This window comes from Mustela erminea, chromosome X (genome assembly GCF_009829155.1).
Source record: "Mustela erminea isolate mMusErm1 chromosome X, mMusErm1.Pri, whole genome shotgun sequence".
Taxonomy (NCBI): domain Eukaryota; kingdom Metazoa; phylum Chordata; class Mammalia; order Carnivora; family Mustelidae; genus Mustela; species Mustela erminea.
This window is the reverse complement of record NC_045635.1, coordinates 109,049,052-109,076,578: the sequence shown is the minus strand read 5'-3', so window position 1 is coordinate 109,076,578 and position 27,527 is coordinate 109,049,052. Positions and strand designations below refer to the sequence as shown.

General features: G+C 38.9%; 1 protein-coding gene across 4 annotated transcripts in view; it reads right to left on the bottom strand.

Annotated features, from left to right (window-relative positions):
• The window catches only part of OCRL (OCRL inositol polyphosphate-5-phosphatase), a 62,908-nt gene that overhangs the window by 22,257 nt on the left and 13,124 nt on the right, over positions 1-27,527 (bottom strand). For 3 of the 4 annotated variants that reach the window (XM_032330527.1, XM_032330526.1, XM_032330524.1), the window contains 13 exons: positions 23,976-24,055; positions 20,734-20,772; positions 12,281-12,391; positions 11,768-11,857; positions 10,989-11,109; positions 10,738-10,899; positions 9,847-9,948; positions 8,373-8,487; positions 6,708-6,824; positions 6,416-6,603; positions 4,288-4,399; positions 2,810-2,919; positions 1,192-1,327 (listed from right to left, as the gene is read on the bottom strand). In XM_032330527.1, the coding sequence (XP_032186418.1) occupies positions 1,192-1,327; positions 2,810-2,919; positions 4,288-4,399; positions 6,416-6,603; positions 6,708-6,824; positions 8,373-8,487; positions 9,847-9,948; positions 10,738-10,899; positions 10,989-11,077 (1,131 nt within the window). In that variant the 5' untranslated portion in view covers positions 11,078-11,109; positions 11,768-11,857; positions 12,281-12,391; positions 20,734-20,772; positions 23,976-24,055. The remainder of the gene's footprint in view (positions 1-1,191; positions 1,328-2,809; positions 2,920-4,287; positions 4,400-6,415; positions 6,604-6,707; positions 6,825-8,372; positions 8,488-9,846; positions 9,949-10,737; positions 10,900-10,988; positions 11,110-11,767; positions 11,858-12,280; positions 12,392-20,733; positions 20,773-23,975; positions 24,056-27,527) is intronic. The other variant, XM_032330525.1, reaches the window with a different exon arrangement.

Below are 27,527 nucleotides of genomic sequence, written 5' to 3'. Positions count from 1 at the left end.
TGTTGGTGATAATCTGAAAAGCCAAAAGAATCAAATATACATCTATTATGTTCTTCAAATGTTTTTACCTCATCAATCCTCATAAGTAAGTACCATTGTTATCTCCATTTTATAGAGGAGGAAACTGAGGCACAGGGCTGTTACATATGTTTTCCAGGGTTACAGAGTTAGAAAGTCGTTGAACTGGGATGCCAATCTAAGCAGTCCATCTCTAAAGTCCACCCTATCAAGCACTGCACTTTATAGATTCTGACAGATTACAGGACTGGAGGTCTGGAAAATCTACGAGAAATAGTCTAAATGTACTAGCTGTAATAAATCAGTAAGATCCAAAGACATAATCTACATACCATTAACATGCAGCTAAAATATACAAGTGAAAACAAAAACTACTCACATCAGAGACAAAAAAATTAAATAACTGGCCATCAAGCCAGCCCAGGATGCAACAGTTAAAGAAAAATTTTAAAACTTGTGCTCCTGGGGGCGCCTGGGTGGTACAGTTGGTTAAGTGTCTGACTCTTGGTTCCTGCTCAGGTCATGATCTTGGGATCCTGGGATAGAGCCCCATACCGGACTCCACACACTTGGCATGGGATCTGCTTGGGATTCTCTCTCTCTCTCTCTCTCTCTGCCCCTCCTGCTCAGGCTCTCTTTTTCTCTAAGATAAATAAATAACTCTTTTAAAAAATTTAAAACTTGTGCTCCTGGACAGCAAATTTCACTAACAGTATGGCTGGCAACATGCCTTTTAAGGTAAGATACAGAAGTGTTTGTACGCCACCCAGTCAGACGCCTTTGCTCTTGCTGTCCCCACCCCTTCACCTGGAACCTCTCTCCCAGGGCTTCCCTTCTTATTTATCTGATGAGAGGCTACTCATCCTTTAAAACGTAGCTTCCAGTTCTTCCTTATGTATAACAACTTCAGTAGGAGTCTAAGGTTACCACCCAGCCATTATGCAGCATAAGAAACATCTGTGTCACTAAAAGGCCTAGCACATTAAGAAGCATATGGACAGCATTTAGGAGGATTGAGGGCACTAATTTCTCAATGTTGCAAACGATTATCTGGTTATGGTAACATTTAGGGCTCACTGAACTACTGAACTCTTTTGAGTCTAAACGATGTTTTAAGAATACCTAACACACACACACACACACACACAAATAAACGAACAAACAAGTTTTTACCCCAATATGGAAGAGGGCGCTAACAGGCTTGTGGTCACTGGTTTTTAGTTCCATATGACTCCGGTAATGAAGCTGATTAACATTTGTTCCTCTCCAAAGAATCCGGTCACACCAGGCTGGAACCCGACATTTCCCACTGCAAATAAAGAAAGACATTTAAAGGGATCATACCACACTGGTTCAGACCTGGGTTAGGTCCTTTTTTATATGCTTCTCTTTCTTAATGATCCCAACTATAATATTCCCTATATTCCCTATATAATATTCCCTATATTCAAGCTCTATAAAGGGTCTGTGTCTGCTTGTTTGCCACTGAATTCCCAACCTCTAGCACATTATCTTGTGCAAAGTAGGTGTTCAATGAATAGTTGTTTAATGAATGAATAAACAGTGCTCCCAAAATTCACATTCAACAACACTGTCCCAGGGGAAAATATAATAGCCTCTTCTTAAAATATCCTCAGAAGGTCAGGACTATATTCAGCACTTTGCTCGATGAACTGCAATGACATTTCACAGAGACAGACAACTAATAAAAATCTAAAAATCCAATCCTATATTCCAAGACTGGGCTTAATTTCTGGAGATAAATAATAGTAGAGATTTCTCCTTTAAACCTAGACTTTCATGAAAGTCTAGCTTCTTCAGATAGAGATGAACTAACCAAGCATGCAAGTCTGAACATATAACAGCCCATAGATTACTAAGGTTAGCGACAAAACCTATTCATCATTATATTAAAATAAGCAACACCTTGTACACCTGATCCAGAAGTGACACAAATAAGTTCTTATCAGTAGCTCTTCAACTGACTCTCAAATCAGGTGAGTGGGAGAAACAAGGTAAAGTGCATAAGCTCTGCCAGTGTCACTTTTCACTTGCTGACTAGCTCCCTCAGGGCACAAGGATACAGACTCCTCTCCACCATACCCTACTGCTCTGAGTCTACAGAAGCTGAATATGCCCAGGGATTTTCTCTCTCAAGCTTCTGGGCTCAGCCAGATAGGAAATGAAGAGAGAGCAGGTAGAAGACAGTTACCAGGAACATACTGACAGGGGCGCTTTACTGGGGGGAATTAGGAAATCAAAGCTCCCTTCTCCCACCAGACAGTGGTTCTTAGCTTTCTCTGGCAGTTGCAGAGGTTGGGCCCAGGCATCAGTATTTTTAAAAGTCCCCCCGAGAGATTCTGATGGATAGTCAGGGCTGAGAACCACTGTGCTGGAAGAACCTATCATGGTTCACTTTCTGGTGTTCTGAGCTGAGGAGCTGAGAAACAATTTGGAAAAAAAAAACATTCAGAACAGGATAATCTGTAAGGAAATAAGGGTGAAATCAGGAAGGTAAAAATCTAAGTCTGTTTAGATGACAGAAATAAGGCACTGCAAGCAGCCCATAAAACTTGAACAGCTCTGACACAGAAGAAGTAATACTTTCTTCAGATAAGCTCACCTTTAAGTTCACATGAATTAAAAACTCTTCTGTAATAGCACTGAGCCATTAAGTTTTTATATCTGCTTCTAGCATAACAGAAAAAACTCCTAGCCCTTCACCAACGTAGTCAGACAGAAATAAAAGCAAGCCTGAAGCCACTCTGGGAGGAGGGTCTTATTACTTTACCTGGAATCCCATCGGTCTGTTTTAGAGTCATACTTATAAGTGGGAATAAACTTGATTTCACCTTCGGTGAAGTCAGCAAAAGCTTTTTTCTGTGTGCGCTGAATATTTAGCTAGAGATGGAAAGAAGCATCACATAAGCAGGGTAACACCATCTTAATACAAGTGATAATCAGGTTGATCATCCATTTCTGACTAGTTCCATAGCCTTTCCAACTATCAGATATATAAATGAAATTTCTGTACCTTGTGAATTAAAATCTTGCCATTCCCATAGCATCTAAACTCACCCACAGATAGGATGCTCATTATGAACACATCGCTAATTTTTTATTGCTAACAGTCATCGGGTAGAATGGAAAAATGAAATATGAATAATCTAAAGCTCTCCCAAATGGGACAGGAACCATCTAGCAAAATTTTAACTTAAAAACACACATACACACAAATGTGTGGATAACTCCAAAAGCCAAATTCAGTGAATTTGGACACATACACACAAACGAATGGATAACTCCAAAAGCCAAAATTCAGTGAATCGTTATGGATCATTCTGAAAGTTATCCTCACTCAAATACTTTTCCAGAATTACATAAGATTCAGAATTTATTCCAACTGTACCTCCTTTGGAAGCATGACAGAGGAAGAAATGCAAAAAAATCCACCAGCCAACCTCAATATGAAGAAAGAAACAGCCAAAAAAGGCTCACTATAAAAAAACCATTCAACTACAGAACTCCTAAATTTTTACTATGTCTGAAGGTCAAAAAGGCTTACATAAGGATTTAAAGACATTAAAATCAAATCGAAGCATTCACTTTTAGCAACCAGTATCCAGAAGCTGAAGTAAAAATTCAAGTCATGTGCCAGGTTCCAAGGCAAATTTACAGAAAACCAGGTTCCTGAATATCCAGTTTTATATAAATGTTACTGAATCAATGCTTTTCCTACAGGTTTTAACACTGATAAGCCAGATAGCCCCAACTTCTCAATCAGTTCCCATTAGACCACGGTCTGTGTTATTTATCCCAAACTTCTCTTCTGTTCTTCCCAATCTCCTCACAGGGCCTCCCTCTTTTACCTCCACACTGCTGCTAAGCCTGCCAAGAAATCACACAGCAACCTTCCCTGTTCCATCTGCCAAACCACATCAGCATAGCTGAAGGCCCACTTCCTCCAGGAAGTACTCTCCAATTAACCCCACCCATTCTCCAACTTATTTATATAAATCTCTGAAATCTCTTCTTGATAAAGACAATGAACAAATGTTGTATTTACTTTTTATCTCTCCTGTTCCTATCCAAGCACTTCATAAAAGCACTACAAACCTTGTGTGTATTACTAGTCATACGTTTTCTCAGGACAATGAGACCTTTCCATCTATTCCTAGAGTAAGACACACCTGCCACCCACATATCTTATAAACCTAACAATACTGTCTGCCATTTAGGAAAGTGCCTATAACATGAAAATTTACTTACCTGGTCAAATTTCAAGAGTCTCTGAAGGTCATTCTTGTTAATAAGACTCTTCACTTCATTGGCATCAGGCATACAAAGTCTATAGTTCAAGTCTCCCAACCAGATGACAACACTGAAGATCAAGAAATACATAAATAGGAGTAGCAATAATTAGCATAAAAAGAGAAAATGGAGAGGAAAAAAAACTAGATAGATTATTGATAAGGATTCATTTATCACTACCTGAGACAAAGGGTTTAAGCTACAACTTATCCTTCAGAGGGAAGTACTACCAACACCTGAGAAGGCCCAGGGATTACCAAATAGGTGGGAAGATAGGTATTCCATACATGAAGAACAAAGATAGGGAAATACAGTGTCATGTGTGGGATTCAGAAGCCAAGGAGTTAACTGCCTAAAAGAAGCATGTAGTTTATTTGCTGGACTAGTGCCAAAATTTTGTCTGGCTGCCTGCCAAATCTCCAGGGGAAAAGAATCTGAACATTTTCTGCCTCTCTGAGCCCTGACATTCTGCAGGCTCTCCACTAAGGTCTGCATGGTCTGAATGACAGCTCTCCCAGTCAGGACCCTAGCAAAAGTAGGTCCACAGCTCTCCACTATAGCCAACCTGCCTATCCCTGTCCCAGATCCACAGTCCAAGTCGCAGACAGGAGGAAGACTGGCTTGCCACAGGATTCTTAAGCTCCCAATCACAGCAACAGGCCCTTACATGTGCTGAGAGCCCCCATGGGAAGACCCTGAAATTACTACACTAAAAGGGGTTCTCCTTGTGAGCTATCCCAAGTCCTGAATCGGGTCTCTTTGGCAATCTTAAATGCAACACGAAATTTCTGGAATTCTGAGGAAACAAATTTAAGGAATTTCAGGGCAACTGTTTATTAATGTCAAGGCCTTGACTTTTTACTGCCATGATACAGAATTGTATATGATCCTAATTGTTAAGATAATACGGAAACAGGCTAATATCACTACCCTTCCCTATTCTTTCCTCAATTACCCCACTCTGTTGATGCTAATATCCTAAATTATCTTTTGTTTTCCTACTAATTCCCATCTCAAACCACTCTCAGAATTTCAATTACCATTGTTAATTTCTTGACAATTATTCATTTCCTACCACCCAATCCATCCCTCAACTGATTTCTGCTTCTATCCTTGTCCTATTCTCCATGAACCTTTCTCCCATATTATCATACTGATCCACTGTTGTCTAAATCTCCATTGCCCCTACTCTTGATGATTCGCAGCCACTAATAAGAATATACATATACATATACATAGTATATACAAAATATATACATTAATATGGGTAATGTAATACACAGACACACACACACATACACACTGCCTTGGAAAGAGAGCCACAATAATGGGATGATATAGTCCTACATAATAAGTGTGCATGTGTTTGTATGCATATAGAGAAAGCTCTAGAATAGCACTATTCACAGGAAATAAAATGCATGTCACAGAAGTAATTTTAAATTTTTTAGTAGCTGCATTTAAAAAGTAAAAGAAACAAGTAAAAATAACTTTAACAATAAATTTACTTTAAGTCAATATATCGATTATCATTTCAACATGTAATCAATATTGAAAAACTGAGGTATTTTACATTTTTCCCACTAAGTCTCTGAAATCCATGTATAGTGTACAGTTTGTGTTTACAGCACATCTCAATTTGATCTAACTACTTTCAATTGTCCAATAGCCACTTATGGCTGGCTGTCACAATGGACAGCATAGTTCCAGGATACGCAGCATAATGTTAATATAAGTTTCCTCTGAGAGACTGGCTGGGAGAGCAGAGTGATTTCTACTTTTAATTTTCTTTTATTATATTTACAATGGACATTTCTATTTTATAATAAAAAAACAATAAAAACTGACTCCAGCTGACAGACACCTCCAGCATTACTCTTATATGGCCACTAATAGAACTAATCTTACCTCTGATAGTAAATCCGATTTCTCTGCCTCGATGAATCTGCTATTCCTCAAAAACCCTATCTTCTTTGTGACCCCAATCCCTAAATGGTAATCCTGCACTCTTCACAGTTTTCTATCCATTTATTAAATTCTCTTCTCAGCCCCACTATTCAAAGGCAAAGGAGACTGAACCACTCACTCATGTTTCATGATGTTCAGCTGTGGAAGGGTCTGATTTGGGACCACAAAACTCATACGTGCACAGATGTCCTTATAATCTTGATTCCTTCTCTCAAAGTCCTCCACGTGGGCAGCCAGGTGGGAGTTGACAATGCAAAAGGTAGTGTTGTGAAATACAAATCTCACAGCTACCCCACCTTTGTTTCCCTGTTAGCAAGAGTAATTATTCACAGTTAGTACAAAGACACAACTAGCAGTTAAACATTAAATGGACATTAATAATAATCAAGCTCATTTCCAAAGGAACTTGCCATTTTCCCCATGATTCCAGTTCCAACTGTTTCTGTAGCAACATCACGGATATATCGCCACTGGTCCTTTCTGGCAAATATGAGGAGCATCATCCCAACAAGGCGGACTAGTTGAACCTATGAGTTCCACGGAGTTAGAAAAGGTTCATGTTAATACCACTCTTTGCCACACATCTTGCCCAACAACTGATTTTCCACCAGGAAGATATTAATGATGCTCAAATATGAATCCAAATCCTCTAATTTCCCAGTGAACCCCATAAAAAGGAAACAAAATTTCTCTGGGCAAGCTCTTATCTGACTTTGACCAGCAGGAGTTAAAAGTCTTTGGGGACATCAAGTACACTCAGCTCTAGGATTCATTATTTTAAACACTTATAAACCTACCAGGAGTTGATAGCATTAAAAAAAATCAAATAAAAACCCCCTATCCCAGCTTGTTCCTTTTGCTTCTCCTTCTTAGTTTCTCATTTCCAATTTCTTAAAAAATTAAAACTTATAAAAGAGCAATCTTTTTTTAATTTTTTTTTATTTTTTAAAGATTTTATTTATTTATTTGACAGAGACCACAAGTAGGCAGAGAGGCAGGCAGGGCGGGGGGGCGGGGAGGAAGCAGGCTCCCCGCTGAGCAGAGAGCCCAATGTGGGGCTCCATCCCAGGACCCTGGGATCATGACCTGAGAAGAAGGCAGAGGCTTTAACCCACTGAGCCACCCAGGTGCCCAAGAGCAATCTTTTTTTTTTTTTTAATTTTTTTTTTTAAGATTTTATTTATTTATTTGACAGAGAGAGATCACAAGTAGGCAGAGAGGCAGGCAGAGAGAGAGGAGGAAGCAGGCTCCCTGCTGAGCAGAAAGCCCGTTGTGGGACTCGATCCCAGGACCCTGACATCATGACCTGAGCCGAAGGCAGCGGCTTAACCCACTGAGCCACCCAGGCGCCCCAAGAGCAATCTTTTTTATTCTGATTATTTTTAGTCTGAGAACTAGAGCTAGAAATATGTCTGAAATATGTGTTAAATCAGTGACCTATATGAGAGGAGTTAACACCTTCAGCATTTTTACTACCTATATCAACTGTCAGAAGAAGTAAATAAAAAATATTCAAATGACTGCTTTTAAAGGGTTTGTATTTTAGCCATATAATTAAAATAACTCTTCTGGTAGCCTCTACCACTTGCTTTCTAAAGACCAACAAATTGGCCCACCTTGCTAAAGTCAACTCTACTTTTGATTTATAACAAATTTTAGAACTCATTTAAATTCTACAACACTTCTTGCTGATTCCACAGCATACCCTATGCACCCACATGCTTCAAACTACTTCTCTATAGAGCATCCAGTTCTGACCATGTCAGCGAACAATTCTGATCTTAAACTCTTACTGTTACCTTACAAGTAATTATTGTAAGCTAATTATCATTCTGAGAATAAAATTCTTCTTTTCTCTTAAAACTCCCTAAACAATGAAAACATAGCATCAGAAAGCTCAGGAAATTTTTTTTCTAGAAAAATAGGTGTAAAGAATTAGTCTGCCCCATTGCAGTATTACACTCAGGGAAAAAGTCAATTAAACCATTCTTTTGGAACAAATTATAGATAACAGAATAAGTTATAGGGAGTTCTATTCAGTTGTATATTAAAAAAGAAAATGAAATGCAGCTTACTTTTTTATACTTGGCTTTGGAATGCAAACCTCTCTCCACAGCCATGGACCACTCTTGTTCTTTCACAGATTCAAAGTAGAAAAAGGCTTCTGTGCTCAAGTCCAGCTCTTGGAATCTGAAAAAAACAAGAAGGCATGAGATCTATACATCTCCCATAAATCTCTCTGTCTTCCTCCTTTCCCATTTTCTGAGACATTAGGTGAAAAGGGAATGGGGAAAGAGACAAATTTTTATAGAACTGCTCTATTGACCCAGGTGATCAGTAAGGACAAGCAGCTTTCTTTTTCAAAAGATCCTCTATAAGTATATGCACCGGCTATGCAAAATAAATCTTAAAAAGGGGGCGGGGGCACCTGGGTGGTTCAATTGGTTGAGCAGCTGACTTTTGATTTCAGCTCAGTTCATGATCTCAGGGTCCTGGGACCCCTGCTCAGTGGCTAGGCTGCTCAAAGATTCTCCCTCTCCCTGCCCCTCCCCGGGTTTATGCACTCTCTCTCCCATAATAAATTTTTTTAAAAAAAGTATATGCGGCGAGGTCGTGGGGTGAAGGGAGGAAAAAATGAAACAAGAGGGGACCGGGGAGAGAGACAAACCATAAGAGACTCTTAATCTCAGGAAACAAACTGAGAGTGGTGCCTGGGTGGCTCAGTGGGTTAAGCCTCTGCCTTCAGCTCAGGTCATGATCTCAGGGTCCTGGAACTGAGCCTCACATTGGCAGCCCACTCTCTCCTAGGCAGGGAGCCTGCCTCCCCCCGAGCCTTCTCTGCCGGCCTCTGCCTACTTGTCATCTCTGCCTGTCAAATAAATAAATAAAATCTTTTTTAAAAAAAGGAAACAAACTGAGGGTTGCTGATAGGGGGTGCGAGGAATGGGGTGGCTGGGTGATGGACATCGGGGAGGGTATGTGCTATGGTGAATGCTGTGAATTGTGTAAGACTGATGATTCACAGACCTGTACCCCTGAAACAAATAATACATTATATGTTAATAAAAACTTAAAAAATAAATTTAAAAAATATCCATAAGAATCTTGCCAAAGATCAATGTCAAAAAAACTAATCTTTACTTTTGTAAATCTGACATTGTCTTCCATAGAAAAATTAAAATAGTATTGTCTCCAAAAAGTATACGCTAAGACTATGTAAAACATAAACAAAAAACAAAAAATCTCCACAAGGGACAACAGTGGAGCTTTGTTTATATATTCTAGGAATAGTCACTGCTGGACTTGACCTCAAGTCTGTTTCTATTAAGAAAGCAGTTTTCTTTGCATTTTGAGAGGACTAGATGTTTCCTTTCACCATTTCAGGTATCATTCCTTTCTTATCTCATAAATTTGACCCACAAGTTAATTCTCACATATAGTCTAAGGTGAGTTTTTACCAAACAGTTAAAAAAGCAAAAGGAGGACAAAATGTCACGGAAACTAATATCAAATATATAGCCAAAATGAAATTCCAGATGTGTTCTTTACCCAATACAGTAGATATCAGGAGGATTTGAATCACAGTTCAGCCAAGGTTCCAACTCACTATCTGGAGACTGGCCATTCACGTTCCACGTTCCAACAAAAAATCTAATACACAACACCAAAAAATTATTTGAAAACGAGGGTTAAGTATGAACCACTGAAGTTCTCTCATCATTTTCATGCAACGGTATGTTCACAATAAACCAACATAATTTCTCAAAATGTTCTGCTATACATATAAGAAATGCTCTCACATGTAGAACACAAAGGCAGTGGGCTTAATTCTCTGAAGTTTACATTAGGTGAACCCACAGAAAGGAACCAGGTCTCTATTTTAAAAATGCAAAGTTAATTGCTCTACCACATTTCCTGTCAATTAAACTCCACCCAAACTTATACTTGGAGAGCTTGTGGATGGGAAAAAGGTATCTTCAGGCTGTAAATACATCTAATGTGGATAACTGTTCCATAAGGAGCTGTAACTGAATCCAAAAACTCACTTCCCGAAGGATTACAAGGACATCTGTGTAGGAAATTCTGTTGAGGCAGATACAGTATTAAGGGGGATAGCAGAATATAACTGTCTTAACTGTTTACACATAAAAATAAGCAAAGCATCATGGGGAATATGAGGAACTACAGGTTTTAGCATAGGAGATACAGTTATAATTGAATTAGGACAAATGAGGCACACTGGGATAGCAGATGGGACCAGAATCTTGGACTATTAAGGGTACGTGTTGTTCACAAACAACAAAGAGAGGTGCTGCTACTTTGCACACCAGAATAATAAAATTTATTAAATTAAAAATAATAATTATTAATTAAAATAATACCTTAAAAAACATATAGCCATTTGTATGCCATACCTCAGTAAGTAGAAGAGAGACTAACCTGAAATTCTGAATGTTGACATATTCTTTCTCTCGCTTTGCCAGGATATGTTTGATGAGGCCCTCCCGCTGCCCAGCCTGGGTGTTTGGTACAAAGAGCTTCCGCATAGTGTTGGTCACTTTGGGCTGTTCCTTGTTAGAAGCTTCTTTGTCACGTGGAAGCCTAGCAAATAACGAGAATTTCAAAAGCGAAACTGCCTATAATAAAAAAAAGTCTCCTAAATGGGAAACATGTTTTGACACAGGACTTACATTCTATTCACTGAAGGGGGCGGTGGAGGGGGTTCCCGATGAATCCCTGTAGGATGATTTTGTGAATTAATTTTCTTGTCCAAATTCATAGATGAAAAATTATCCTCAAATCCAAGAAGCCCTAGTACACAGAACCCAGAGTCAAAGGGGGAAAAAATAAAGATAACATCCAATTTATCCAGGATAGACAGAGCTTTTCTTTGATCAGTGGTATTAATTTGATCACTATTTGCTCAATGGCATTACCAAATAGAGAGGTACCATAGGGAAATTCTGAAAGACTTGACATACTAACTAGAACAATAACAAGTTACATTAATTTGGAATCTGAATATTAATAGCTAACATTTACTAAAGACTTAGCATAATGCCTCTTTGATATAAGGGATTATATCATTATCTCCTTTAATTATCATAAAGACCCATGAAGCCAGTACTATTAAAAATCTTCCCATGTTACAGAAAAAGAAATGGAAGCTCAGCATTGTTGAGTAAGTTGACCAAGGTTATACATAACTAGCAAGTCACAAAATTGGGGTTTAAACCCAAGCAGTTTGGCCCTGGAGCCTGCAATTTTTACCACACTGCTAAGCAGGCTCCGGAGGAGATAATATGCCGCAGAAAGGATCAAGAATGAACATCAGTCAATGGGCATGGACTCAGTAAAACCACTTCATAGCAGAAAGTGTCTGAGATTGACATTGTCTTATCTGTCCAGATGAAACCTATTTACTCTGCAATGATCATAGCAACCAGGCAAAAGAGAATCTTTTCAGTACCTGAAAAAACAGAAGGTTTGTCCTTAGTGTCTAACTTCTGGTACCAGCTAGATGAGTCCTTTTGCTCTGGGACAAGAAGTTGTGACTGAGCTAGAGAGATAAAAGTCATGGTCAGAAACGGGAGCCCTTCACTGAGTGGAATTTATCATAATCAAAAGCCATTTACTCAGCACTCCTCAAACGCAGGACCCAGCAGCTCTCTTAAATGTAAAGGAAGAGACAAAGAGAGGGAGGGCAGCCCTGGGGTCATCCGGGAGCAGAAGGAGGATGATAGTCCTCAGTAAGCTGTACATGCTGTGACACTGAAGACTCTGGAAAAGGGCTCAGTGTCCTTATAGCTGAATAGACTTGTTCCCTAACCTAACCCTCGGTTCATTCCTGAAAGCAGAAAAATCAGCACTGCAGACTGAAGGGGTAAGGTACTTTGCTAATGGCTGCTTGCCTCTGCATCAGCATGTCAGAATTTCACTGCCATTCAAAGAGCAGAAAGAAAACTTCTGAGTCTTGACTTACCTTCCTGAGCAGCAAGGACCTCTGAGAGGAACTTCAGACAGTGTTCCTCATCAGGGATTTCAAAGCGCCGCTCTCTGGTCCGATCTCCCTGAATCCGAATTTTGCAGCCACCTAAAAAGAAGTGAAATCCACACACATATAACTATGGAATACATGCTTTCTTGGGGTCATTCTCTCAACTTAACAGTTGATCAGGAGAAGGTCCAGATCACAAAAATTCTAAGACCTCTAATGTAGGAAACATGCCTATAGGATCAGGGGATTGGGTGGGTGGGTGGGTGGGGGAACAATAAGAGGAGGAAATCTAAAGGGCTGATGAACTGTGTCAATAAGCAGCCCAATTATAGTGATATGATTCATACTGAAAACAGTTTTCCTATGTTCTGATATAGGTCCCCAATGTCAGTGCAGGGACCAAATTCTAACAAAAGATCACTTCCCCACCCACCCTCCTCCCATCTCCCAGTTGGAAATTCCTACCATTTCAAATCCAGATTATATAGTAAGAGTATCTGAAGCATAAAGGGAATAAAGAAAACAAGATGGTTTGCTCCTGGATATTGACTGTACTTAGGCAATTGAATTTACAAACTAATTTTAAAAGAAAAGAATAGTGGAGTTGGTTTGAATTATTATGAAAAGAAGTAAAAAGTAAAAAGTAAAAAGTGGTGCATGTTTTGAATGAATGTACGACAGCAATATAATGACCTATGACCAGGAGTGGTCTGGTTCAAGCATAGCCAATTGGAAAATAGTAATAATTAGCAGCAAAGTGATCTAGAACATTAGTTTCTTATGTATATAACATACTGTCTCCCTTTTTCTGATGCCCTAGTTATCATATGTATCAATCTTCTGGATATGCTAATCCAGGAAACCTATGTGCTTGTTTATATTCTTATTTTAACTGATTTAGTACATGTATTGTTTTCTCATGCCCCTGGAAACCATAAGTTCCTTGAGAGCAAGAAGTGGGGCTGCACATACAGGAAATCCAACACAACATTTACGATGATCTCTTAGGGTTGTCTGGGACTGAAGGGCTTCTCAGGACTCAGGACTTTCAAAGCTAAGACTGGGAAAGTCCCAGGCAACCCAGGATGATTGGTTACATTACTGGCGACAACGCTGTCAGACTTCACAGAGAAAAGGTATTTAATAGACAACTGTTGAACCAGACTCCCTCACACTTGTAAATTAAAGAGATGAGAAAATGAAATGAAAATCCTAGTTTCTTATGTTGGAAATCCACTTCTGAATCTCTCTTTCCTTTGCATTTCTTTGTTTCTATCTTCATAGACTTAGTGATTAGAAGAAAAGAGATAAAAAAGAAAAATGTGACAAAGAAGGCACCAAAGCGAACCACAGATAAGAACATTAGTGAGGGTGTTACCATAAGGAGAAGAAAAAACAAAGGGCATGAATAAAGGCTGTCAATTATCACAGCCTTGAAGATAGAGGGAAAAACCTCCTTTGGGGCACAAACAGTCCTCCCTTTCTTGGATACTTTATATAAAAAATAGAAGAAAATTAAAAAATAAGTTTCTATCTGATATAAACTTAAACAAGAATACATAATCTCTCTCCCACAGTCCTTGAAAGATATATTTTAGCAAATATAAAAAATACACTGACTCATTTAACAGAAAATTCCAGAAATTGCTTATCAAATAACACTGGATACTCTCTCACCATGTTGCATAGGAAAGAAGACAAATTACCCCATGACCCAACCTTCTACTATTTTTCCTTCCAAAACCCCCTAGCCTCTCTATAATCAACATACTTCTCTGAACACTCCCTGTTCTCTCAGTAATTCTCTCAACAATCTCTCAATCTCTCAGCAATTCTCAACTATGTCTGCGTTAGAATTACGGAGACATTTTTAGAAAATGGACATTTGGGTCCCACCCCAGCCCGATGAAGCAGAATCTCAGAGGGTGAGGCTCAGGCACTGGTAGTTTTTATAACACTCCCCAAGTGATTCTAACGTGTATCCAAATTGAAAATCAAAGAGTCACCTGTGAAGTGGCTGGTCCCTGGATGCTGTTTATGGTCTCTCACACCCTATGGAATTTAAGACTGCTGTCCTTATTTGTCCTAATGCCATCTCCAAACCATTCCCTCTCCTCCCTCAGGACAAATCCTTTTTCCTTTTAGGTTCACCCATTGGGTTATACCAACTTCTTCCCTTCTCTCCTCCCTCTATGAGATCATGTACCATCCTCTCTACAACTGAATCTATGATTCAATACCCAACTCCTAAGACTTTCTCGCCACTCACACTCTTGCCTTAAATTTGGATTCCTTACAAATTAGTGTAGAAAACACAGTCAACATCTTCAACTTCCTCATCCGATGACCTTGGCCCACCATCTCAGCCACCTGCTCCTTCAGTCCCTACGGGGATTTCCCTCAGATATACTCTGAACCTTTTAATCATAGAAACGATCACCTCACAAATCTCTAATTGAAATATCCCATTCTGACCTGTTACTTCCAGCTTACTTGCTCATATGGGAACCTCCAACCGACTGATCCTCTGTACTTTCTTAGTATCCATGCGCTAACTCCTGCTTTCACTTTCTATTTTGTCAAACAGATGTCATCATTAAACTCTGTTGCAAAAGTCCAGAACTGCCTTATCACACTGTTCTTCCACAGCACCTACTGCTCACCATCCTGTTCCTCCTACCTGGTTAACTTTCAACCCTCAGAAATCCAACTAACTGTCTTTCTCCAGAGGGAGTAAACACACACACACACACACACACACACACACACACACACACCCATTATAAACTGACTGCTAACCTCAACTGGGCCCTCTATGATAGGAAGTCATCTAAGTTTCCACAGTCAACTAGTCTCCCACTACTATCTGGGACAAACACTTCACACCTCTTCAATTATCCTTAATTTTTGGATCCCCCCTTCTCAAACCCTCTCATTCCAAGTGGATTGCTTACCTCATGCTTCAGAGAAAATGGAAGCCATCACATGGAAACCTACCTGTATTTGTACTCAAATTCTCCTTTCCATTCTAAGGAAGAGAAGTCCTATCAAAGGCCACCTCCTCTTTGAATTATAATCCCTCCAATTCTCTCAGGAACCTTACACTCGCGATCATTTCCCAGAAACCTCCCCCCAAGATCTTTAACCTCCCTCTTTCACAGGCCCCTTCCCATTAGCATTAAATTGTATTCCAAATCCTATTTTATTATTTTTTTCATTTCATTTTATTTTATTTCTTTTCAGTGTTCCAGAATTCATTGTTTATGCACTACACTATTTTAAAAACAAAAAACCTTCCTAGACCCCATATTTCCCTCCAACTCTAGTCTATCTCTACACTCCCCTCCACAACAGAGGTTTTTTTTTTTTTTAAGATTTTATTTATTTGTCAGAGAGAGAGAGAAAGAACAAGCAGGGGGAGCAGCAGGTGCAGGGGAAAGCAGGCTCCCTGCTGAGCAAGGAGCCTGATGTGGGACTCAATCCCAGGACCCCAGGATCATAACCTGAGCCAAAGACAGATGCTTAAACGACAGATGCTTAAACGACTGAGTCATCCCGGCATCCCTCACAGCAAAGCCTTTAAAAAACAACAACAACAACACAGTCACTACTTACTCACGTCCTATTTCTCACATTAATCCATTCCAATATGACTCTGGCTCCCACAACCCTTTTAAAATATCTTTGTTAAGGTCACCAATAACCTCCAAATTGCTAAATCCAATAGATCCTCTTCAGTCATCTTATTAGACCTATCAGCAGAAATCGATAGTTAACCAGTCCTTGAATAATCTTCTCGGAAGGCTTCTATGATACTATCTATACTCATCTAGTTTGCCTCTCTCTGATCACTAATTTTTTAGCACCCTTTCAGGTATTTCCTCCACTATCTAACCTTTTAAAAGCAAGGTTCCTTAGAGTTCAATCTAGAACCTTTCTTCTCATTTTCTATCAGCATTGTCCAATACGGTAACCAATAATCACATGTGGCAAATGAGTACTTGAAATGTTACTAGTGTGACTGAAGAAATGAACTTCTCATTTTATTTCTAATTAATTTAAACAGGCACATGTAACTAGTAACTACCATATTTGATAGTACAGCTCTATGTCCAGTCGCATCATCTCTCATGGTTTCAAAGACCATCTGTGTGCTAGTGGCCCAAACCTTTCGTCTGAGCTTCGAATGCATACATTCAACTGTCAATTTATCACCTACACTCAAATGTCCCAAAGAAACCTCAAACTAAACATAACTAAAACTGAATTCACAACCCCCTCAAAGGAAAACTTAATCCTTCCGCAATGTTCTTATTTTTGCAAATGGTACCATCATCCACATTCATGCCAGTAACCCAAGATTCATCCTTGACACTTCTCTTCAACTCACTCCCTATGCCCAAACCAATCTCTGGTGATTTAATCTCCAAAAACATTTATCAAATCTGTCCACTTCTCTCCACTTATACTGCCACCATGCTCATATTCTAGATCCTAAAATCCTTTTTTTTAAGTTTTTTTTTAAAAGATTTTATTTATTTATTTGACAGAGAGAGAACACAAACAGGAGGAGCAGCAGGCAGAGGGAAAGGGAGAAGCAGGCTCCCTGCTGAGCAAGAGGCCCAATGTGTGGCTCCATCCCAGGACCCAGGATCGTGACCTGGGCTGAAGGCAGATGCTTCACCAACTGAGCCACCCAAGGACCCTAAGATTTATTTTAGAGAGAGTGTGTACATAAGCCAGGGGACAGGAGGAGGAGGGGCAGAGGGAGAGGGAGAGAGAAAATCTCCAATAGACTCCCTGCAGAGCGCAAAGCCCACTCAGCCAGATCCCATGACACTGAGAGCACCAACTGAGCCAAAATCAAGAGTCTGACGCCCAACTGACTGAGCCAACCAGATGCTCCTCTAGCTTGAACTCCTAAAACAGCCTCCTAACTGGGTTCCATGCAAATGATGACACCCTGGCATAAAATCCTTCATATTCTTCCCATTTTTTAAATGTAAAAATCCAGATTCCTTAACATGGCTTATAAGATCTTACTGGATCTGGCCTTAGCCCATCCTAACTTGATGCCTAAGCCTTGTTCCAACCACCCTGGCCTTCTTTCACGTCAAAGAATGTGTCAAGGGGTGCCTGGGTGGCTCAGTGGGTTAAGCCTCTGCCTCCCGCCCAGGTCATGATCTCAGGGTCCTGGGATCGAGCCCCACATTGGGCTTTCTGCTCAGCGGGGAGCCTGCTTCCTCCTCTCTCTCTGCCTACCCCTCTGCCTACTTGTGATCCCTCTCTCTCTCTCTCTCTGTGTCAAATAAATAAATAAAATCTTTAAAAAAAAGAATAAATAAAATCTTTTAAAAAAATGTGTCAAGCTACTTCCCCAATTTGGGTGCCTTTACACATATAGTTCCATTTACTTTTCTCTGCCCTATTTTTACCTCTCTCTTACTTAGCCCCTCTGGTCTCAATTTAAATGTCACTTAAAGAGGCCTTCCCTGGGGCGCCTGGGTGGCTCAGTGGATTAAGCCGCTGCCTCCGGCTCAGGTCATAATCTCAGTGTCCTGGGATCGAGCCCCGCATTGGGCTCTCTGCTTGGCGGGGAGCCTGCTTCCCCCTCTGTCTCTGCCTGCCTCTCTGCCTATTTGTGATCTCTCTCTGTCAAATAAAATAAATAAAATCTTTTTTTTTTTTTTTAAAAAGAGGCCTTCCCTGAACACATCACCTAATTTAGTTAACTCTCTTATAAACTCTGTATTTCTCCTTGAGAGCATTTATCAAAACTGCAACTGTGTAAGTATCTACATCTATCAGTTCAAAGTCTGTTTTCTGTACTGACTGATGGTATAACATGACTATATTGCTTTCTGATACATCCCTAGAGCCTAGCACAGTGCCTAGCACATAAAGAGTATTCACATTTCATAGAAAGAATTAATTCACTATAGGCATATAGTACCAAAAAGCACAGAAGCAAGAACAAAAGCAGGTGCAGCAATCTTATCTATGTTGTTCTCCACTGATTCTGCAGCATTTAGAACAGTGCCTGGCAAATAGAAGGCACTCAACAAGTATTTGTTAAATAATGAATAGTAAAGGAGGATTTAATATCAGGAAATTAGTATAATAATTTCCTGATATCAAGAGGTCAAATAAGGAATAATAATATAATCATCTCTATAAATAGTATAAAGACATCTGATAAAATTCAATATACATTTATGATTTTAAAAACCACACAAACTTGAAATAAATGCAGTTTCTTAATATGGTTTTTTAAAAACCCTATTAAATCAATATGCAATCATGTCCTCAACAATGAAGTACCACCTGAGGCATTCTTACTGAAAATAGGAGCTAAACAAGGATTATCATCATTATTTAATATTGGTCTTAAAATTCTCATTGGTGAAATGAGACATGAAGCAAAACTAATAGTTACAGGTACTAGAAAGGAGACAAAATTATTATTTGCAGATGATTAAGGCTGTCTATCAAAACGAACAAAATAAACAGCACCCCCAAAATTTTAAATATATTTCTATAAAGTGATTGGATAAAAGATAAATATCTAAAACCCGGTAACTGTTAGTTAGTACAGTGATACACCATGTTCCTTGACAGTGTCTTGATTTTAAAAAGGAGTTAATTTAGTAAAATCTGGCACATACTTATGGTGAAATATTAGTCATTAAAAATCACGTTTTTAAATAATTTTAAACGACATGGAAAAAGCTCACAATATAAAGTTAATGAAAATGCAACATAAAAACTACATATAAAGATTCCAATCATATAAAAACATAAAAGACTGGAAAGTGACACGTAACAGTGTTACCTACAGCAGTGATCTCTAGATTGCAGGAACATAATTTCAATTTGATATTTCAAACTTTTCTGAATTTTCCAAATTGTACATAATGAAGATATATTTATTACCTCAATAATCAGAAAAATATAAAATGTTTAAAACCAACATCCAGACAATGGGAAAACATATTTACATTAAAATCAGGCCTGCCTAACAAACCAGGGCCTCCCTCCTGCACATACTATATGCTTTAAAGGTTTATGTATGAAGCGCAAAGATCAAGACAGAATCTGGTTTCCCTGAAAATATTACTAAATGGGCAGAAATAACGAAGGATTTTATTCAAGTGGTTACTGATCCTGCTATGATCCAGTAACTTGAACCCAGGACAAAGCAACACATGGCTAATTTCTATGTAGGAAAAGCCAAAAGAACTAATGCTATAAATAGGTGTTTATAAGAGAAAAGGCACAGCTCAGTTTAACTTTTCGGCTTTGGCTCAAGTATCTATTTCTACGGGAACAGGACATTTTGGCATCTTATTTCGTCAGCAATGTCAGTCACTACTGAACTGCCTTTGCTCACATTTTATTCTTTTAGTGTTGTTTCTGTCTTCTCCTTTGTAAACACAGTAAGACACAGATAGTAAGTTATTTGCTCTCTTGAATACCTGTAGAAATCAGCAGCTGGGTTTATTTAGCTTTTTAGAACCAACCCTTAAGACTTCTAAAATCCATGACCAAAGAAAAGAATAATAAAACCCAAATCAGAAAAAGTCTAACTGAACTATTCAATACAAAGTAATGGTAGCCAGAACAGGGACTGTTTCTAAACAAAATTATGTATAACCCATAGCCTCAAGGTAAGGGCTAAACCCCACTCATCCAAGGACTCAAGCAAGAGATAAGGCAACCAGTTTGATTAACATTCATGTGGTCACAAACTCCTTTCCATAGCAACCACTGAGTAGTCAAGGTAGCATTCGAGTGCCCATTTTATCCTCCCCATAACACAGTACAATTGGATGATAAACAGAGAACAGCTTGCACAGAAAGTCAATGATGATTTGCTTCAAACAGATAAAAATGAGAAAAGTGAAACAGTGAGAAGGAAGACTGTGTTCTTTCTGATGAAGGGATGCCTTGAGGGAATGGAGCTTAAATGAAAGATCAAAATTATTTTAAGGAAAAAGAGGTAGCCTGAGACAAGCAATCAAACTGAGTCCCTCAGTACAAGGGGGATTCTATGGCCTCCCAAAATGATATAACGACTAAAGGAAACCATTATGATTTAATACGCAAAAATAAACAGCGAATGAGGAGAAAAATTTTAAATATAACAGCAGTTAAAAAACAAAACCACTGATGCCAAAAATACTGATGGCTCAAAGAAGTTCAGCATTAGAGAAGCAGATCACCTCTTCAACTTTTTAGATTCTTGCCAGCTACCTGCTTTTTCTTATGTTTAGACTAAAAGTTTTTAGGGGGCAAACTTAATTTGTATGGCTGCCTTAAGAAAATGAAGAATACAGGATAAAACGGTAAAATCAAAACGTGCCCCAAAAGGGGTCTTAGTGGGTATTCAATTAAATATATGTTGAATGAAAGTAAATTCCATTCAGAATGGTACTCACTGTTTGAAGCTATATCAATCAAAAGAGTTTCTTCTGCTTCTGAGGGAAAAAAACAAAGAACAGGATCAGGGAAGAGAAAACCATTCATTACAACTAAAAAAGGTATATGCCTAAGTAAATAATTGTTTCTCTCAGTCACCACTCCTGGGTCTTAGAAAACATTTTAAAAATCCTTTGCTTTTTTTGTTTAGCATTTTTAAAAATGGATTTTGGAAGCACTAGGTTCTAAAGATTATAAGCAATTCAACTAAAAGAAAACTAAACTGAACAATTAACCATATGGAACACCTCAAACCAAATTAAGGAACAGCAATAGTAGGCAATATAAACATATTAATTCAAGCAAAGATGAATTTAATTCCCCTCAACTATAACATACTGATTTAATATAATCTAACTGTGTCACTTAGTTAACTCTTTTTTAAAAAACGTTTTCATTTTTATGTGATTTTTACACCCAACATGGAGTTCAACACCAAGATCAAGAGTCAGTCATATGCTCTACTAACTGAGCCAGCCAGGTGCCCCTAGATAATTCTTATAGAAAGCCAAGATGCACCTGGGTGTTTCAGTTGATTGAGCATCCAATTCTTGATTTCAGCTCAGGTCATAATCTCAGAGTCATGGGATAGAGCCCCGCATCTGCATCTGGCTTCATAGGGCTCTGTGGGCTCTGTGTGTGGGGCTCCCTCCACCTCTGCCCCTCCCCCCACTCTCTAAAAATGAACAAATTTTTTAAAATCTTAAAAAAAAAGCCATGGAAGTGATCCTAAAGGTCCAAAGGTGAATTACTTTCTTAACTCAGATTTTGTCTCTGAAAACTTCCCAGTGATCTCATTTCTTCTGCCTCTGCCCCATTTAGGATCAGAGAATACCTTAAGCTCTTGACCTTCGGGCTACAATTAATACATGGGGTCTGGCCTATCACACCCAACAAGGAAGTATAAAACAGGGCAAAGCACAGTCTCCAAGTTCAGTTCTATTTTCTCCCAGCTGGCTCTCCTGGACTTCCTTCCTTCCTTCCAGTGTCTAGATGCAACCCATCTCTTCTCTGACTCCCCTGGATCTGGCCAACAGCACTTGTAAGACCCTCCTGGCTAGCTGAACTCTGGGTACTGACTCCTTAGGATTAGCCTGGATCTACCTTGGCCAGATGGAGTAGTCTCAGCCTTTTCTAGATCCCTCACAAGCCTGGATTGTATATTTGGTCCCATTATTCAGCTATTACAGTAGCTACTATAAGTAGTTGTCTGATATTAAAAAATAGCCTCAATATTCTCATTAGCATGAGACTAGCAAGGGACAATAGTGTATCAAGACATAAGTACTATAAATTTCTCACTGTTCTTCAGTAACTTTAATTATTTAAAACCAAGTATTGGGGTGCCTGGATGGCTCAGCTGGTTGGGTATCTGCCTTTGGCTTAGCCATGGTCCTGGGGTCCTGGGATCGAGCCCAGCATCGAGATCCCTGCTCAGTGCGAAGCCTGCTTCTCCCTCTCCTTCTGCCCCTCCCCCTGCTTGTGGCTCTCTCACTCTCTCTCTCCCTCTCTCTCTCAAATAAATTTTAAAAAGCTTAAAAAAAATAAATAAAAACCAAGAATTTATAGACTTATCAAAATAGATGCAACAGGTTGGGAAACAGAAAGGGTGTAAAAACAAGGAAGTAACTGTTCCTTTCGTTACGGGGGAACTACGATGTGTGTACACACATATTTTCTTAGATTACAATCTAACAATCGACCATTTCCTATTAAAAAGAATACTAAGAGAAATAATGTAAAAAGAGGTTGTAGAAATAGTACAAAAAGGTACAGAGTTAATAGGATGCTAAAACTTACTGAGGTCATGGCTTTTCACCTCCTTAAAGGGCTAGGCATGTAATAAATGGTATACACCCTGAAAAGTGAAATGACCATAGCAACTTACTATGGCATGCAGATGTCTTGTTCAATATGTCCCTCTCACACAGTGCAAGCTAAATGGCTATGATTTCATTCTTCTATACAATGTGGATACAATTCATTGCAGGTATTTTTAATTCTTAATATATATTTTCTTAAAAAGTCAGACCCATTTAGTATTTCTATTTACAGTAATAAATCCTAATAAGAGATATACAAGGAGGTTTATGTACAGAGATATTCATCACATTACTATTTAAACTAGCAAAAAAAAACCCCAAATGTCAAACATGGGAATAACTACATTATGGGCTATTCATAAAATGGCATATCTATACCTATTAATAGCATGGAAAAGCAATCAGAATATGACGGCATAAAGAACACACAAAAAACTGCATATAGTATGAGTTCTGCCCACCCTAAAAGTTACATGTGTAGAAGAAAAGGAAATGTTAGGTGTTTATCTCTGAAAGATAGGAATGTACTTATTTGCTTTACACTTTTTCTGTCTTTTCAAACTTTCTACAGTATATGCATTACTTCTGTGATAAAAATAAGATTCTATGAAACTTAAGGAAAAAAATCTATGCAAGATAAGATTCAAGTTTTTCAAAAAGCTACAGTTGATACAGAATGCTTCTTTCTGATGACACCAAAGAACCCACTGGAAACATAATGCATTTGTTCTCTAGTAATCAATTTCCCTTCTAGAGCAATGTGAGATAACAGAAGCAACAGCTCCCACACAAATCTCCCAAATTTTGAGTCTCATTATAGCAGATGAAACAACAGATTTTCTGTTCTTTGTCCCCAAATTTGCAGGCAAGAAGCCAAATATTTCCTCCTTGGGAGTCAATTTTCTTATGATTCACCAATGTCAAGGTCTGAGAATCAGCACAATTGAGTGTAAGATATTAAAATCTGGTAAGGCTTGTTGCCAAATATTTTAATTTCGAATAGTGTGGGGAGAAAGTGCTGAATGTGTGTGAATCCAAGTGACCTTGATACTTTACAATGAGCAGTGTGTTTGTTAAAACCAAGAATGTCATTTAGATCCAAACATAAGTCCATAAGCATAAAAGACTACCATCATAGGTAACAGACTACATACACCTCTAACTCCCAACGAGGGAAGCAGGTGATTGCATTTCAGTACAATCCTTCAGCACGCACAAAGCATCTTCTCAATAGTAGCTTATTAATGTTATCATTTTATGCAAAGAGTAATACATTTCATTTATGTGCAGTGACAAATTTAAATATGTATGGTATTACACGATGCAATAATGACCAGGGAAAAACACTGTAAAACTAGCTAGGCAATTAAAGCCAGTACCTTGAACACATCTGAAGTGGCTATTTATAGGAATGATATCTTGAACATGCTGTTCCTTCTCGCGCAACTGGATTATTAACCTAGGAAACAGAAGAGTGCATCAAGGAATAAATACTGAAAAATTCAAACATTTAACAAATCTAGTTACACAAATCTAGTCCATATTTATTAGACTTACTGTATCTCATTCCCTGGATCTGAGCATCATGACAGCTAGAAATTGCTCTAGATCTAAGAGGATATTAGTGATGATCAATATCTGAATACCACACTGTCCTTTGCCATAAAGAATATATAATAGACTATGTCCTAAACACAGCTTATGATCTTAAAAACAAGAATTATAGTGCATACACATTTAGAGTATGCATAGCAGAGTAAAGAGTAGCTAAGTGTGAACTCCATGAAGGCAGACTATGGTTGTCTTTTCACCATGGTATTTCTAGTACCTAGCATAGTGCCTAGAACTTAGCACTCAAGTTTGTTGAATAAATGAATTAGAAATTTCATAGATTAGCCTTCAGATTATATTCTCATGGCTTTTTCCAAACAATGGTTCTGTCTCTTCAAACAAGTAAATAGGTTCATGGAGAAGTACGAAGAGGTGTCCAGCCAGCTGGATCAGTTAAAACAACCCATGACCAACAGGGTAGCAGATCTCACAACCAGGGCTTTTACATTCCTTGTGCTTTCACTCTGGCTTCCAACTTCAGGCTGGTGTTTCTAGGTAAACAGGACTGAATTTGGGCCCCCAGTATGAAATGAAAGACTTCTAAATGTATTTCTATGTATTCCTGAAATATTAATTTTCATTTACTACTTATTCTTAGTGGCCCAGAATCAAGGGATGACCTATTTGTAAGCAACCATTCTGAATATCTCCTAGCTTCCCCCAAATCAAGCAGTCCTCAGATGGTACTTTTTGCCAGAAACACTCTTCTTCCTGAAACCTAGCTCAAATATCACCTCCTCTTAGCAGCTTCTCCTGTCCGAAGCAGAACCGGTACCCTAATCCTGTTTACCCCTCTTTGTTTACCTCTTTGTTAAAGCACAAACGCCCTCCACTGCAGTTATATTTATTTCCCTCACTGATTTGAGCTCCTTGAAAACAAAGACCTTATCATACTCAGTTTTGCTTCCTGCCTAATATAGATGCTCAATACTGGGTGAATAAATGAACCAGTTTAACTAAAGTATAAACAGATAAATTTCTAAGCATAACTTGTTCAGCCTCTGACATTAAAAAATGTCATTGTTTTAAGGGGTTTTATTTCTAGTTTGTTGTCTTTTCGGAGGACTTGTTTTGGCTTTATGAATTTTTATGTCAAATGTGTTAACTTTAAAGGAGATAACATGAGGAAAAGAATTGCCTAGAGAGAACTAAGTGGAAATAAAAATATTAATGCTATGTTTCTGCTCTGATTCTGCTTACCTAATTTGCAAAGGTTCATATTTTAAGGTGATTAGAGGAATATGGAGCATGCTCCTTTTTAAAAAAACTATTTATTTGTTTTAGAGAGAGAACATGTGTGCATGAGTGTGGGGAGGGGCAGGGGGAGAGGGAGAGAGAGACTCTCAAGCAGACTCCCCACTGAGCGCAGAGCTGGACATGGGGCTCAATCTAAGAATCCATGAGATCAGGACCTGAGCCAAAATCAAAAGTTGGATGCTTAACCAACTAAGCCACCACCCAGGTGCCCTTGGGCAGATTCCTTTCAGCCTGCAGAGTTCGTAAGTTGAGCAGAAAGTTCTGTAAAGCCAAATGAAGATCAGAAACTAGATAAAAACTGACAACGCAAGAGTGAAGGAAGAAGAGCTGACTTTTGGGAAAATGAACACAAACCAATATAATCTCAAAGAAATGAAGATGAGAAATAGACTGAGGGGCGCCTGGGTGGCTCAGTGGGTTAAAGCCTCTGCCTTCGGCTCAGGTAATGATTTCAGGGTCCTGGGATCAAGACACAGGCTCGGGCTCTCTGCTCAGCAGAAAGCCTGCTTCTCTCCTCTCTCTCTGCCTGCTTCTCTGCCTACTTGTGATCTCTGTCAAATAAATAAATAAATAAATATCTTTAAAAAAAAAAAAAGAAATTGGGGCGCCTGGGTGGCTCAGTGGGTTGAGCCGCTGCCTTCAGCTCAGGTCGTGATCTCAGGGTCCTGGGATGGAGTCCCGCATCGGGCTCTCTGCTCAGCAGGGAGCCTGCTTCCTTCTCTCTCTCTCTCTCTGCCTGCCTCTCTGCCTACTTGTGATCTCTGTCTGTCAAATAAATAAAATCTTTAAAAAATAAATAAATAAAAATAAAAAAAAAGAAATAGAGTGTTTGACATTGGCAGTAAAACTTTGACTGGATTGTACTGTGAAAGCCATTATGAAGATGCACCTGGTGGCTCAGCTGGTTAAGCGTTTGCCTTTGACTCAGGTCATGATCCTAGGGCCCTGGATAGAGTCCTGCACTGGGCTCCCTGCTCAGCTGGGAATCTGCTGCTCCCTCTGCCCCTCTCCTGGCTCATTTTCTCTCTCTCTCTCTCAAAAATAAATGAATAAATAAAAATCTCCAAAAAAAAAAAAAGCCATCATGAAACAAACAACATGAATGGACCTTGAGGGAATTATTGTAAATGAAGTAAGTCAGAGAAAGACAAATACCATATGATCGCACTTATATGTAGAATCTTAAAACAAAACAAAACCCTGAAATCACAGATACAGAGAACAGATCAGTGGTTGTCAGGGGTACAGTATGGGTAAAATGGATCAAGGGGGGTCAAAAGGTATGGATTACCAGTTATAAAATAAAAAGTCATGGGTATGTAATATATAGCATGTTGACTACTGCCAATAACACTGTATTGTATATTTGAAAGATACTAGATGGGGCGGCTGAGTGGCTCAGTGGGTTAAAGCCTCTGCCTTCAGCTCAGGTCATGATCCCAGGGTCCTGGGATCGAGCCCCGCATCGGGCTCTCTGCTCAGCAGGAGCCTGCTTCCTCCTCTCTCTCTGCCTGCCTCTCTGCCTACTTGTGATCTCTGTCTGTCAAATAAATGAATAAAATATTTAAAAAAAAAAGAAAGATACTAGGAGAGTAGATCTTAAAAATTCTTATAAGAAAAAAATCTGTCACTGTGTGGTAATGGATATTAGCTAGATTATGACTATTTCACAATATATACAAATACTGAATCATTGTGTTGTACACCTGAAACATATAATGTCAAATATATCTCAATTTAAAAAGTACAACCTCCTAGGGCGCCTGGGTGGCTCAGTGGGTTAAGCCGCTGCCTCCGGCTCAGGTCATGATCTCAGGGTCCTGGGATCGAGTCCTGCATCGGGCTCTCTGCTCAGTAGGGAGCCTGCTTCCTTCTCTCTCTGCCTGCCTCTCTGCCTACTTGTGATCTCTCTCTGTCAAATAAATAAGTAAAATCTTTTAAAAAAAAAGTGCAACCTCCTCAAAATCCATCACAAAACAAAGATAAACTTGGAATTTAAGTCAATTCCCCAATATCTACTATGTGTTAGTCACTAAATAAACTGTAGCAATAGGGCTAAAAAG